Here is a 16,101-nt window from a genome sequence, read left to right as displayed (position 1 = left end):
ATACCTCAACTGAATTTTGCTATCCTGCTGGTTTTCCAGCAGGATGGCGCACCACCACATTCGGGATTAATAATTCAAGATTTTCTGAATGAATCGTTTCATGAAAGATGAATTGGGCATGACGGTCCCACTCCACGACCACCAGACATAGACCCCCTTAGAACTTTTCCTCAATGGTTATGTTACAGATAGAGTCTACGCAACACCTGTACCTGATCTGGACACATTTAGAAGGTGAATAACTGAAGCTTTTGCCCAACACATGGTATGAAATTGATCATCGGTTGAACATTCTATGAGCTACAAAAGGCGCACATGTTGATGTTTACTGACATGGTAAAAAAACTTGATAATTTTTTTCTTTCTTTTGACAGCACAACTGTAACTGCAGTAGTTTTTTGTAATCATTTTTGTAATCATGGAAAGACTTTATGGACACCTTGTATATTTATATATATATATGATGACCGGCGTAAGTCATACAAAACTTTACCAGATTTTTTTTATTACAATTGTTAAAATAGATTTTTAGTTACAGATGCAAAAAATTTTATGCAAATATAAATTTGTAACGTTTTGATGCACAACAATTAAATTTCTGTTTAGTGGCATTGGTTATTATGGTCTTTAGCCACTAAAACATGTCAACAGTATGCAATGTAAGTGTACTCAGAATTCTTTCATTTTAGTAATCTTTGGAACCCAGTTTATCAGACATGGCTTTGACTGTTGTTCATACTTCACACCCTTTAATTTCCCAAACACTCCTCAATGAGTTTCAGGTACTGTAGAAAGAACAGGTTGTACGAATGCAGTTTATCCTACCCAGGACCCACACTCTATTTAAATCTCACCTTAATTGAAGTTTGAACAAATATCTGCAACTTACTTCCCTTTCAATCCTCATAGCTCATATTAAAATAATTTAAAAGATATTTACTGAAAAAATAAATGAAATAAACAAACTTGTACATTGCTAATTGTTCAACTTTTAGTTTAAAATCATGTGCTTTCCACAAGAGCAAATACACAACTGAATATATTAATGTCTATGAAGTTATATGAAATATTTATAAATTATAATTTAATTACATAAATAAATTACATTTATTAATAATTATTGAAAGTTAAACACTAAGTTAAAGTTCAACACTAAGAGTTAAATTGGTAAAGGTGGAAAAGTAGTAATAAAATTCTTAATTATATTATACTGCATTCTTTACAACCAGACTGTTTCGCCTGCAATAACTAGAAAATTAAAGAGTGTAAAGTAAGGATAAAACCACAATGTGGGAAGCTACACTTAATGAACTGGATTTCTCCAGTTTATCATAGTTAAATAATACTAGGTAAAATTTTTTTAGCATTTGTCAACATTTACTATTATGAGACTATAAACACATTTAGAAAAGACTTTAAAAATACATATTAAATGTCATTAATTTTCAAACTTTTAACTGTTTGAATCAGATGAAAAATTAATCTACAAATTTATAGTTTTGTCCAGATTACCAATAAAATTTACATATAAAGAGAAACTGTATTCAATTTTCTTGAAGATAAAAAAAAAACCAACATAAACAATGTAGTAAAATTCTCAGCTATGTCTGTTAGTTCAGCATATGATTTTTTCATGAACTAATATTATAAATTATGGTTTTTATAAAATTGCGTACTTTATGATACACATGTTCAACCGCCAAACATACAAAATACAGAATGGTTCAGATAGTGTTACCAGTGCTTTCTGAGCTCATTCTACCAGAAAAAATAATGGAAAATTTCATATAAACATGGGTCTGAAAATGTTTCTTTAGAAGGTTACAGCTAGCAAAACATTTCGTCGCCTACTCCTGGGCAGAGTGAAATAAATCGTACTGAAATTCTAGAAACTTTGTGGTTTCTAGAATTTAAGTGGTAAAATATGATTTCTAATGGTTTTTGATCTGACAAATTGAATAAAATAAGTTCCAGAACCATATCTGTAGTAGTTTTATAATATTGACGTAAAACATAAAAATCTATTGTCGAAAAACATGTTTGTTTTTTTTGTAATACAAAAACTTTGTCAAATGACTAATAAATGTCTAAAATTTATTATGAAAACTTGTAAAGAATCTAAATATGAGGAAGTTGATTTAAAATGGCCAAATAAAAAACAAATACAATTACAAGAAATTTGATTCTACTACTAACATTTACAGAATGAAAACTTTTAAATGTTATCAACTACAGAAAATTAAGTTAACATGCAATTAAGACAAAGTTAAAAATATAAAAATGTACTTGATACATTTAATAAAATTTACAGTAAATTTTCAAAAATCCAACTTTCTACTTCAGTAATTTTGGCTGCACATTTTTGAGCAACCAATTCTTCACATTTACAAATTTTTTCTTATACACAATCCAACTCTACAGATTATTGATGCCATTCCAAGTAAAGTGAGCCTGTTAGTAAACAAGTGCCTTGATAGTAAATAAAATGAAACTGTGCAATTGGCAGTTCATATTCAACCAGTAGAAATATTGCAAATGAAGATGAGGATCTCTTGGTTGAAGATTTCATACTCATTGATTATGCAAAGGATACACTTGCAGTTACAGTGTCCTTCACACCACAGACTGGGAAACTCTGAACCACTGGGTAAGGCGTCGTGTATTAAAACTAGGATTGTGTTGAGTGGCCTCAGTAATGATGGTTTCATCAATATCGGTATCATGATGTGCAGAACAGTTGCAGTAATAAGTGTTACTGCTGACCCCCGGGTTGGTCTAGTGGTGAACACATCTTCGCAAATCAGCTGATTTTGAAGTTGAAAGTTCAAACATTCAAATCTTAAATAATATGTCAGCATATTCCTCTGTTTTAAATAACAAAGGCCATTGCTGGAGTATGACACCAATACACACACACACACACTTAATTAAATTATCTTGCACTGGCAACAATTCACAGCAGCAATGCAGAACAGGCAACACACTGATGACATGGCATAAAATACATTGTTGGCCAGCTAATTTTTGTGTTACCAACTTATGAAATCATAATTTCTCAAATTTTTATTTTGACAGTGAATTTGAGAAAGATACAGAAATTTTATTAGCCGAATAACATTAGTACTACTTTTTTATTTTATTAATTTATTCATTTTATTTTTAATACAACTCATTTCTTTCTATTATTGCACTTTGTAAGAAAGCAAATGTGCTTTGTATTACGTAAACATCCTTCGTTTTCATATGGTAAGTGTTAGTTATAAAATCAAATTTCTTGAAATTTTATTTGTTTTTATTGGATTATTTTAAATCAATTTTCTCATAATTAAATTCTCTTTAAATTTTGATAATAAATTTTATGCATTTATTAGTCATTTTACAAAGTTTTTGTGTTACAAAAGTAAAAAAAAAACATGTTTTTAGACAACATTATTTTTTTTTATGTCAATATTATGAAAACTACTAGAGATATTGTTCTGGAACTTATTTTATTCAATTTGTCGGAAAGCATAAGAAACGATAAAAAATTTACTCCTTAATATTGGTTTCTAGAGTTTATCTTTTTCTCTCTCTCTTTTTCTGTTTAGTTTCCGGAACTACCATAAGGTAGTTCTGGATAGGGTATTACTTCAGAGGATGAATGAGGATGATATGTAGGAATGTGAATGAAATGTAGTCTTGTACAGTCTCAGGTCGACCATTCCTGAGAAGTGTGGTTAATTGAGACCCAACCACAAAGAACACCGGTACCACGATCTTGTATTCCAATCCATATCAAAGTAATTGTCTAGAATTTCAGTATAGTTTTATTTCACTCTTTGCTCAGGAATCACGGTTAAATATTTTGCTACTGTAACTTGCTAACGAAGCGTTTTCAGACCCATGTTTATACTAAATTTTTCATTATTTTCGCTGGTATAATGAGGTTAGAAACTGCCAGTAACATTCTGTGAATCAATCTGGACTGTTTGGCAAAACTTTTATATATATATATATATATGACAAGCTGACCAATTCTTTATTATAAGGGATCATTTGTCGAAGATAAAAATTCTCAAACTGTAACATAAAAATCAACATATTAATACTAGAACAACACAAGACTTTTTAACACTGATCATATAGATTAAGGCTTACGTTAACGAAGGTTCAAACATAATAATTCAAAGTTTAAATAAATTTAGATTAAACCTTAAGGTTAACCTTATAAAGAACATTTATCAACTTAAGTAGACATTAATAATGGAAAGTATATGTTTGTACATAAAGTCAATACTAAGAAAAAATAACATCAATGTTTCAAAGTAATAATCCACCCAAAGTTATATTTGTGATTGTGATCAGTTTTTCTCTATTGATTTAATGACTAATGATTATTAGTCATTACTGATGACTGATTATCATTACTGATTATCATAATGATTATCATTACTGTAATTTAAGCAGATATAACAATGAAAGGAAAATGCTAAGTTTCATATGTTTTTGTTTCTTTAACAACACCATCTGTAAGTGAATATGGTATGTGAAATGAATTACATTTTCATTTACATCATAAAAAATATACATGCCTCATCACCAAGGAGAAAATACTTTTTTAGTGTATTGACGAAATCAGTCTGCTTCATTAGTGCAAACATATGTCTGCATTTATAGATGATTAAGATGAGAAAAATCAGTCTCTAAAATTACAAAGTCATACACAAGGATAATAACAACCACCCTAAAACAGGCTTTTTAGAAAAGTTGTTATATCTTCCTTAGTGAGTTATATGAATAATTTAGATATGGGTATCACTTGTTGATGTATCACAATAGTATAGCTAAATAGTGACCATACTCAATAAAGAGAAATTGACTTTAAATGATGCTATTGGAATTAAATACTTCTTATCTGAAAGGCTAGAAACCATAGAGTAAAACAAATTAATGAACCCGTTTCTATTGTGAAATAATTTGTTTTAAATATTCACCATTCTAGGGAGAAAAGATTTTACATAAAGTTATAAAAACAAATTTTTTAGAGACCCTTTTGTTCAGAGAATTTTTTTAATGAGACAGTTGTCATTCCCCAATCTTATTAGAGAACATAATAACATTAGGTTTCATAAATATCTTCCTCACAAATTCATTATAATAAAACTTTGTATTAATTTATCCTTTAAGGTTTATAGACTATTTTTCTTTATGATCAACATAGTAAATAATTTCTCATCGTACTTTAAGAGTAACAAATAAATTAACATTTTTGCTTTGCTTCTAGATAAGATTATTGCCAAATCTAATTAAAATAATGTGAACAAAAAAAGTACAAAACTAAAAAAAAGTTTATACTAATTTATTGCATCATAACAATGGCACACATAAAGAGTGTTTTATACTTTTAATAAATCTCTTTTGTATATTTTAATTTATTATTTTAGTGTAAATACTTATATCTAATAATTTGTTAATATTATTGCTTACTATTTAATTAATACATTTTTAGTAATACTAATTTATAAAAAAATCACTATACTGATATTAAAAACATAAATTAAAATTGTCATCAATTTAATATTAATAAAACTTATCACTGTAAAATATTTTAAACAAAACAATAAATGTTACCTTAGAAAAATAAGAAGTCAATAAATGGACGGTTCTATAACAGTCTGAGTTAAACATTTTTTAAATGTTGAATTGGAAAATAATATTTTGAAAAATAAAAATTCAACACAAAAGCTGTTTAAAAAATCGCTTTCTACAACACAAGTCTAGTCTGGTCAATACATTAAAAAAAAAAAATTATCAGTTTTCTTTTCAGAAGCAATAATTTAAAAAATAATCTTCTAATGAAAGCAAGTAGATTTTAATTTTATTTTTAATACTCTTAACCACATTCTGTTATACTAATTATTAAATTTTAAAATATAAAATACACTACTAATGTATACCTAGTTTTTGTAACTGAACTATCAGTACATCTCTTTCCCGGCAATCTTTATCTTGTTTCATACCCCTCTAATTTTATATTCAATTTATTTAAATTTATGTGAATTTATTTCCTTCATATATAAAGTAATTTTCATTTTATTTGTAAAGAGTATGATGATAGTAGTGGTGATGGTAATGATGATGATGATAATCATTTTAGGCACAGCAATGCCTGAAAGAAAATTATATAAAATATTCCAAATGAAAAATATTTTATTTCAACAATGCTCAAGTACTGGCAAATCGAATATGAATTTATAGTATAAATATGGTCCAAAATCAAACATGCTGTTTAATTAGAGACATTCTTCTGTTCTGAAATTATCCAATGCCAAGCTGCATTAGGTAAATCGGCAAAATTTAGAAAAGTTGTCATCAACCTAAAATAATCGCATTTCTTGCATCATTTAAGAAGATTCTAGATTTTATATTAATGACTCAAACATAAACTCATCTGATAAGAATAGAATCTTCTTTTATGTAAAAATTCTGTTTTGTTTTATGATCAGTACATCAAATAGCAGATCAGATGTTATAAAGATCAGTGTGGTGATTCTGAATCATTTGTTCTTGGGGCTCAAAACCTAGAGATATTATCAAATTATTTTTATTTGATTACCAAGCTGTTGGTAAAACTTGACACGTAATTCAATGTATTCCATCATTATACACAAAAATGTAAACTCATACAATAAAAAGAGTTTAGTAAGTTGGCTGAATTAAGAGAGACAACTAGAAAAAACTGTTCATCTGCAGGGAGGTCTACAGTGCTATTCAGTGTTGAATCTAGCCTGTGGACTCAAACTTATTTTCAAGAAAAAAATAAGTAGGGATATTTTAACATTAAAAAGCTTTAATAAGGTCTAAGTTTTTTTTTTTTTTTAGTTAACATTAATAATTACATTATGTTTACTGTAAACTCAAATTTGTTTATGGTGGGAAAAAATTTCTGTTATCTAGCTTTCAATAAATAAATAACATCATGTCATAAAATAAATTTAAATACACATTTCCTACTACATTAATATATATTTTAAAATGTCTTTTCATGAAAAAAAACTATAGATTTTATGAGAATATGTTTAATGGTCAGTTGCACTGAAGGTAGGAGATTATAGCTAAGCATCAAATGTCTGAATAATAAATAAATAAAATACACAACATGAAGTGAAGAATAAACCTACAGCTAGTGAAATAACTAAATCAACTGAAGATTGAGGACTAACATAATGACAAAAATATGGCCATTATAAATAATTACAATAAAAAAATATCTTTAGAAACTATTTCAAAAGAGGATTTTATGAAAGATGGGTTAATTTCACGCAAAAGCTGAAAAATCAATTGAAAATAGTACAAAACCTAGACGCAATAATTTCTCATAAATGTAACAGCTTTATGCCACATATAAAATTAGTTCTTAAGCACTTAAACACTTTTAAGTTAGAATTAAGTTTGTATCCATAATATGTTATGTACATTAAATTGTACAGTCCTATACAAAATAACAGAGATACCATAAGGACAAGCCATAAATGCGTACATGAAAATAAAATCACTCTAATATAATATAAAATTAATAAGAAAGAAATAACTGTTACTGAAATAAAGATATATAAAAGCTATGTCTTCTAAGACTAGTTACCATACTACTAATGTACAAAATATTAGTTTTCCTTCCCTTCTATTTTACAACTTGGAAAATGCAGAATTGGTAGTTAGTACTCTTGTAGTATTTATCTGCATTTTTGCCTACCAAAGTTTATCACTTTAATTATAAAGAACCACAATGATAGTTATTATCTCATGTCAGAGGAGGCTCTGCAGAAGGAAGTGGTGATGTTGGAGGTTTGCTTGGAAAAACTGTAGCTTGTAAATCAAATCCAGGTGGCATTGTCATTGTTCCTTGAGCCTGCAAATTAAGATATTACAATTTAAACACTTTTTTATAATAGAATTAAATGGTTAGACATTCTTTTATTAATATAGTTTTATTAATAAAATATTATAATTAACTAGTATTTAAAAAAATAATAAAACAGTTAAAGTAGTGTGTTTAACCATAAGATGGATGACCAAGCAAAAATTTATAGAATTATCTATTATAAACACCACTTTGTCATATTAGTCATTCTGTTACAATTATTTGATAAAGAAGTGTTTCTGTGATTGTTTATAACTGTCATTTTACAATTACAGTGTAAATAATTTTTTTGCCTGCACCACAATAGATTTTCTTTTCACTGCTGTTTTTAGTTTCTAGATGATATGAAATCATTTCCTGAAGATGAAATCTTTTTCACAATATCAAGAGGGGTGGAAAGGATGTAAACTCTGCTGTTAACCATTTATTTCTACATTTTTGGCCAGATTAATATACAAAACATAACTTATTGAAAATGTTGTATTCTTCTGCCTTTTTTTGAACGTAAAAATCAGGAAAACAAAAAATTAGCATCAGTCAAATGATCACAACTGCTAAAGAACAGAAACTACTTCATCTTCATTTTCTCTAGTATCTGGGATGGTAAGTTATTGCAGAGTTTGCTGTGAGATCTTTCTTGTGTTAATTAATCAATAATAGTCACTGATTGCTATAATTATAGCAAAGAGCTATAACTAATGTTGAGAAGCATATCATCCACACTAAATACGCAAATGTATGGTGTGTATGATCTTCTAGCCGCTGTCCTGATATTTCATAAGTCCTGGTGAATATTTTCCCAAATTTAAATGCAAAATATAATACTTTAGGAATAGATTGAAAATGTGAAGTGCTCAAATAATTTTGGCAACACTTGACTTGTAATTAAATGAATGTCAACTATATAAAGAAAAATTGAAGTAGGATGGCATGACTTGTATTAAGTAATCTCTAAAATGACCTTCAGAGGGTGACACAAATTTCATATGCTATGTGGTTTACACACTGATGAAAGTAACCTATTTTTTACATTTTATATATATATATATATGAGAAATATTTAAAACACATTCATGCTGTGATATATATTATAAAATTACATTTTAAATGTTTATTTTTAAAAAAATTCAATGGACTAGTAGATACTTGCAGATTAATTAAAATTTAAAATGAACTGCAGTTTAATTAAATTTGAAAAAGTACTTACTGAACAATGAGTAATTAGGTCTTGACCTGATTACCTCATTAAGATAGGTTAAAAATCTTTTTTAATAATTCATTAGTAGCAAGAATAATTAATATTTACTTAAACTTAAACTGGAATGGTTTCTTTACAACAGTTAGAATAAAAGAATAAATAAAACTTTTCTGAAAGTTTGAAGTCTAGAATTCCAGAAAAATGAGAAGATTCATGCACAAGGCATTTATTATCAGCTTTATTAATAATTATTAAGGTTTTACAATAAATAATAATTCAATAATAACAATAACAATAAAAAAATATGTGAAAAAATATCAGAAATTATTAATGAAATAAAATTTTATATACTTCTAATTTAAAAAAAAAATGTGTACATGTAATTTAACAGGTGTACAAGAAGTCATGTGGTTTCACATCAGATTTTTTATTATTATTATTTATTGTAAAAATATTTATATTATCAGAGTCTAATAATTATTAATAAATAAATATATTTAAATTAAAAAATGTAAAAAAAAAATATATGTTTATGAAGTCAGATTTGAACCGATGTGCTTTCCCTTTGTAAGATCTAAATATTTTATTAATTAAAATTCTATTTGGCTGCTATAACACTGGAACCAATGAAGATAAGTACCACTTATTATATATTATTGAAAAGCTCTCAATGAGGGGCAGTTAAGAAAAAGTCCAAAATCCAAAAATTTGGATTTTGGACTTTTTTGGTCCAGTTGATTGCTACCTAGGATATTTAACCTACCCACATTAAACCCACATACATGAAATATATTTTTGATTCTATTATTTACAATAATAATAATCCTAAGAAGTTAGTAAATTTATTAACACTTTGGTACCAGATGTATACGGTTAGTGTGGTTGAAGCCTAAACAAGATATGTACTTGAAAACTAACGCCGATAAGCAACACAAATAGTTCTATCAATGGATGACAAATATCATTAGAAGAGGCAACAGCTTACAGCCAACGTAATATACTACAGCAGAATTTATTTTCTAAATCACCTTAAAGAAACAGGGCACTGTGTCAAGAGGTGAATAAAATAATTATAAATTTTTTTGAAATGAAACATAAATTTCCATTTAAGTTATTTTAATAAATTCGATCAGAACCTATATTTTATCAATAAATTACAACATGCTTTTTTGAGGATCAAAGATTCAGCTGCTTGTAACTTATTTCAAAGTATCAATTTGGTTTTTGTAAAAAGAAATCTTCATTTTCTACAGTAAATACATATGAAAATTGATTTCTTCAACAATTATTATGAAGTTTCAAAGAAAAAGAATCTTTGTGTGCATTAAAAATAATAATGTGCGAGTTCAATTCATATTACATTACTCAGTGAGATTGTCTTTATTATTTTTGTTATTCTTTGTGTAAAAATATTTGTGAAAAAAAAACAGAATTCTTTTCTATTTTCTCAAAATTATCATTTATTTTAGTTCTTTGGATCAGGTTGTTATCTTTTGTCAATTCATGTTTCCACACCAGCTCCTTGATAGGTTAACCCTTACGGCCTCAAGCCTATTTTGTAAGTACTAGTTAAAAGCCTTAAGCACGTTTTTCAGAAAAGGTAGATTTTGGTAGAAATGCCACAGAAATAACAATATACACGATAAAATTATGAAAAAAATTCTAATTACTCAGTAAACTATGTAGATTGTGGTGCTGCGATCCAAAATGCTGTTACACCCTTGATTAATTATTTAAAAAATTAAATTAAACTTTTTTCATTAAAAAAAAAAAAGAAATACTGAATTTGTTCCTTATTTGAAAAAAATCCTTGCGATTTATATCTAATCTATCACTTTTTCTAAAAACTAAAATTATTTGTGAACAAAATAAAAAAACTTCACTTAAAAATTCATATTATTTACAGGGTTATTGAAATTTTTGTGTTACCATTTTTTTGTAACATTTTTGCTTTGAAATTTCAAAATAATTCTAAAATGGTGCGCTGAAAACATTTTACCAAACCAAGCGGTTGCCTGTGATGATACTGTATTCCATTAACTCTTAAGAGTAGGTTTTCTAATTATCCCCATATTCAGTATGCAAGCTATAAAACCTTTCATTTCAGAAATATTTTTCCATTTTCGGTATGGTTCAGACAGCCTATCTCTATTTGCATTTAAATATTGATTGGCTGATCTATTGGTTTCTTTCACCATCAGTTCAAATAAATTAAGTGTAAATAATAGATAAAAATAAATTATAGGTGTGGAACCTGGATTAGGCATATGTTTTGGGCCGGGGAGTTCCAAAAATTGATGTGGAAGAAGGACATTTCCGGTTCAATGATAATTCTGTGTGCCTCATCTTCTTCTGAATCCCCATCACTATCGCTTGTGATTATTTCATCATCTTCTTCAGCCCCACTGTCACTAGATAATTCGAAATCGCTATCAGTATCATCAACAAAAAAGTTATTAATTTCTGCATCAGTAAGACGTCTACTAGGCCCGGACATTGTAAGAAAAAAAACACCGAACTAATGAATAAATCTGAATATTTTACGGATCACGGTAACTAAAACTACAACTACCACTATAATTGAAACTCTAATTTCATAAAATAATAATATAATACCTATAAAAAATCCCTTATATACGCACGGAGTAACCAAAACATAACCATGAATGCACGGAACAAACTTCTGTTTACATTACAGATTATCGGAAGTTTTAAATCGATTATTCTCTGAAATACGTATCGTAAAATGAAAACAACCTACACTATTGATATCTACGAATTGTAAGCTTTAAGAAAAGATACTAAATGAGCGATCTAGCAGTAACGTAAAAGAAATATATAAAGATAAAAACTACATACCGATATATCGTACGGGTGAGACTTTTAGCACAAACACTCATGTACGATATATCATTATTTTGAGGCTTTAAGGGTTAAAAAATCTTTTATTTTCAGATGTAATATGGAATTAGACATATCAGAATAATACTCTGTTTTTATCCTTTTTAAATCCCAATGCAACACCAGCCTACAAAATCTGATTTTGAAATGATCAATCTCAAAGAAATGAATGGGCATCATTCATACATAATTAACTCAACTTAAGATTCAAAATCCTAAATTTGCAACTAAATTATTTGAAATTTGTGGTTAGCAGTCTTCAATTCTCCATTATCAATCACTGTTATATTCTCTTTTCTAATAAAGAACTTCCTAGGCATTACTACTAGGCATTCCTAGGCACTTGACATCTGATGAAGATTTTTGAGACTTGAATTTGTTAAAATAAGATTATAAAACAAAGTACAGTATAAAAACAACAGCAAGGATAGAAAACCATAATATTCACAATTTATTCTCATTTTACATAATCAAATTAAGTTAGATCAACACTTGTAAGAAGTTTAATGACTTGCAAGTATAATTATTCTAATTTAAAAAAAAATTATTTTAACAAAAATAATTAAATGAAAATGAAAACATACCTGTAAATAAGCAATAAGTCTTCTTAACTCCTCAAGTGCATTAGCTTGCATGAGAATATAATTTTTTGCTAACAAAAGAGTAGCTATTTTTGAAAGTTTACGAACAGATGGTGAATGTGCGTAAGGAATTACACTTCGTAGTTCATCCAATGCATCATTTAAATCATGCATTCGACGACGTTCCCTGGCATTAATGTTCAGTCTTACAGATTTTCCTTGTCTTGATTTTGATTTGGAACTTCCAGATCCAGTTGCACCAACTCCACCGACAACACCAGCAGTCAGCTGTTGTTGTTGCTGTTGTAATCTACTGTAAAAAAGTTAAAAATATGATAAAATATTTCTTCAAAATTACAGTTAAAAAACTGAAAAATAGAAAAACAATTGATGAAATAAGTTAAACAAATTAGCAAAAAAAAAAAAACTAAATACAGTGATGCCAACAAACAAAAAATTAACTAGAACATTGTCTAGAATTTAACATAAAAATGAAAAATTGACAAAAATATAAAACCAAAATACATTTAAAAAATAATATTGTAACGAGGAACAAAATTAAATCTTTTTGACCGTAGGAACAAAATATGCAATCGTAACAGAACTTTACACAGTGAATTCAAATATGCAAATAAACTTTCTCCATCAATCACCATTTTTTTTGTGATGTAGGTAAAACTTTGAAAGAAAAAACCTTTGAAAGAAAATAAGAATTTACATGTATGCAGGGCACTAAACAACATATCTAAAATGAGATAATTATTGTTTTTTTCTTTTGTGTTTGGCATCTGGAATATTCTTCTTTAGCACTGAACAATTATGTGAGCACTCCACTGTCACTATACTTAGACTCCACTGACAGTGAGACTTGTTTTCCATGTTTGTTATAAATCTCGCACAAAAGTCACAGTAGTTGGGGATTTATGATTTCCTAAAAGGTTTTGCACAACACTTAATTGACCTCGAAGAAGATTTTTAAACTTAACAATTCTTCAAACTGTCTACCTTTAATCAATTCTTATTTGGGGACCCAAAGAAATTCCTTCCATGATTTTAGCTTAACTAACATGTTGAAATCTTTCTTTCAAATAATGAATTCCAGTAAAATTTTTATCAAATCCCTTAATAAAATTTCAAAATTAACTAGGGGGTAAATACCAAATTTTTCTTACCTGGCACAAGTGCTTCACGCTTTGGTTATTCCTCCCTGAATAAAGATTTTTCTTATACCTGATGTCCCATAGCACATTAAAAGCAACAAAATGTAGATAGCCAAGCTACAAACCCATTAACTCAATAACTTTTAAATCACAACATATAATTAAATGGTACTTGAATTTTTTCTAACAACCTTTGTAGTTTTTGAAGAGTCAATGAACAGTCTCCATTTGATAAAGTTATGTTCATGATGAAGTGCATCCATGACATTGAAAATAGTGTTCAGCTTCTTCAGAAAATTAATCTTAAAATTCTTCCTGACAATTACAAAAGAAACAGAAGTATAGAGAAGGTTTTTCAGGCTTGATCCCAAAAACTCAGCTCGTTTCTTAACTAGATCATTTAATTCACCTTAAGTTATCAGATAAAGTTCACAGGAAGAGAATTTTGCTTCAAAAGTAGTATCATCTTGCTCCTCATGTTGAACTTCAGTGGCTACCTCATATTTTGATTCATCTTCTAGAGTCAGATATGATGAAGGATATGTGTGTAGAAATCCTCACCATTAGGCAGGCACTGGCCTTGTATCAACCAGTAAATGAGTGATGGAGAAAATCTATGTGTTTATTTGAATTCAGAAGCATCTTTTCAGCGTGTTATAAAAAGAACATATAAAAGTAAAGGACTTTACTCCCCCTACTGAATCCATTTTTACAACTATCTCATTAAAAGAAATCACATCTCCCACATTGAAATAAATAAAAATCTTTACATCAACATATGCCTGGAAATACTTAGTTTACTAGCTATCCTCCATTTTGTATTTTTAACATAAAAATTTATCTCTCAGGAATGGTTGATCATATCAACCTTAAATTTTGTATTCCGCTTGGACATCTAGAGGTTTACTGGTATAAATATGATGAACTTGATCTCTCAATCCATTTCAAAATGGGGGCCACCAACTAAATAATTGTTAATATCTTTACAATTGCTGATTTATTTAAATGTTATGTTTACAAAAAAATGTTAAGTGTTTTATGACAAAGAAAATGGTACCTTATTTATTGAAATATGTTTGTAAATAACAAAGTTATGGCAAAAATTCTTGAAGTCCGTCACTCTAGATTAAAAACCTAGTTTTCATTTCCTCCCAAATGAAATTAAATTAATCAACATGATCTCAACTGTAATAATTTTATCATGTAATAAATTATAATAATTTAATAATATTGAAAATATTACAATAAAATAAAATATTACTGAACGCAAGAAACTATTTTGTGTGTTAGATGAAACATCTAACCATCCCAAAAGATGTACTAGAGAGCTGGCCTTGGCGTTCAGTGTTAGTAATACAATGAAGGTTTTATATGAACAGCAACTCCATGCCTATTATTATTGGAGTACAAACTATTTTACCTTGAGATTATACTTAACCGTGTTTGGCTATGCTAATTATTTAAAATAAAAAATGTATTAATCTGAAACTTTTTAATGATATTTTCTTTGTCAATGAAGCCAAATTTACAAGATTGGCCATTCTTAACACCTACAACATGCACATGAGGTCGATTGAAAACCCTCATGTCATTTCAGAGAACCATCACCAGCATCAGTTTTATGTAAATGCATGAGCTGGATTACCACTTATCTGCCTGTTTTTTACCTCAATGGTGAATGATATTTACATTTCTTGATGGACACATGCAACAAAATATGGCTAATGCTGGATGAGGCTCCGGCTCATTAAATATTACTAGTTCAAAATCACCTAAATGAAGAAGAATATCAATATGGTTTGGTCAAAGTGGCCCATTAGCATGACCTACAAAGTTTCCTGAACTTAATCCTATTGACTTTTTCTTATGGGGCAATTTAGACACTTGTATACAACACTCCAGTGAATACCATAGAAGAATTGTACACAAGAATTCTAAATGAGTTTTAGAGGATTCATCAGTCAGACATCAGGCATCTTTGAAAGAGTCCGGCAGTCAATTATCGATGCCTGTGACTTTCACTTACATACTGTAGTGGGTTATTTCTATGTATAATTTTAATATTATTAGGATTAATAAGGTATATTCCTTGAAGTGTTTCTTTATTGTTTCCTTATAATTTACAATTTAAAAGTTTTCCTTTTGTGGCAGTATTGCTAAAAAATATTGCATCTTTGGTGGTATCCAGTTAATTAAATTTTTCACAATTTACTTCTATTTCAAATGAACATAAATATTTAGAATAAATTTTATCACTACATTTACTGTCTATGCCTGTCATTTTTTATTTTCCTAATTTTAGGTTTTGTTGAAACAAATATTTCCCTTTTGGTATTATTGTAATTTGGTATATTCTGAATC

At 28.2% G+C, this 16,101-nt stretch overlaps 1 protein-coding gene across 2 annotated transcripts in view; it reads right to left on the bottom strand.

Annotated features, from left to right (window-relative positions):
- Positions 1-5,382: 5,382 nt before the first annotated feature.
- Oli (basic helix-loop-helix family member olig) overlaps positions 5,383-16,101 on the bottom strand; it is a 299,930-nt gene continuing 289,211 nt past the window's right edge. For both annotated transcript variants that reach the window (XM_075356395.1, XM_075356396.1), the window contains 2 exons: positions 12,584-12,893; positions 5,383-7,888 (listed from right to left, as the gene is read on the bottom strand). In XM_075356395.1, the coding sequence (XP_075212510.1) occupies positions 7,781-7,888; positions 12,584-12,893 (418 nt within the window). In that variant the 3' untranslated portion in view covers positions 5,383-7,780. The remainder of the gene's footprint in view (positions 7,889-12,583; positions 12,894-16,101) is intronic.

The sequence above is a fragment of the Lycorma delicatula genome, chromosome 2, assembly GCF_047948215.1.
Source record: "Lycorma delicatula isolate Av1 chromosome 2, ASM4794821v1, whole genome shotgun sequence".
In the NCBI taxonomy this organism is placed as follows: Eukaryota; Metazoa; Arthropoda; class Insecta; order Hemiptera; family Fulgoridae; genus Lycorma; species Lycorma delicatula.
This window is presented reverse-complemented; position numbering and strand designations above follow the sequence as displayed.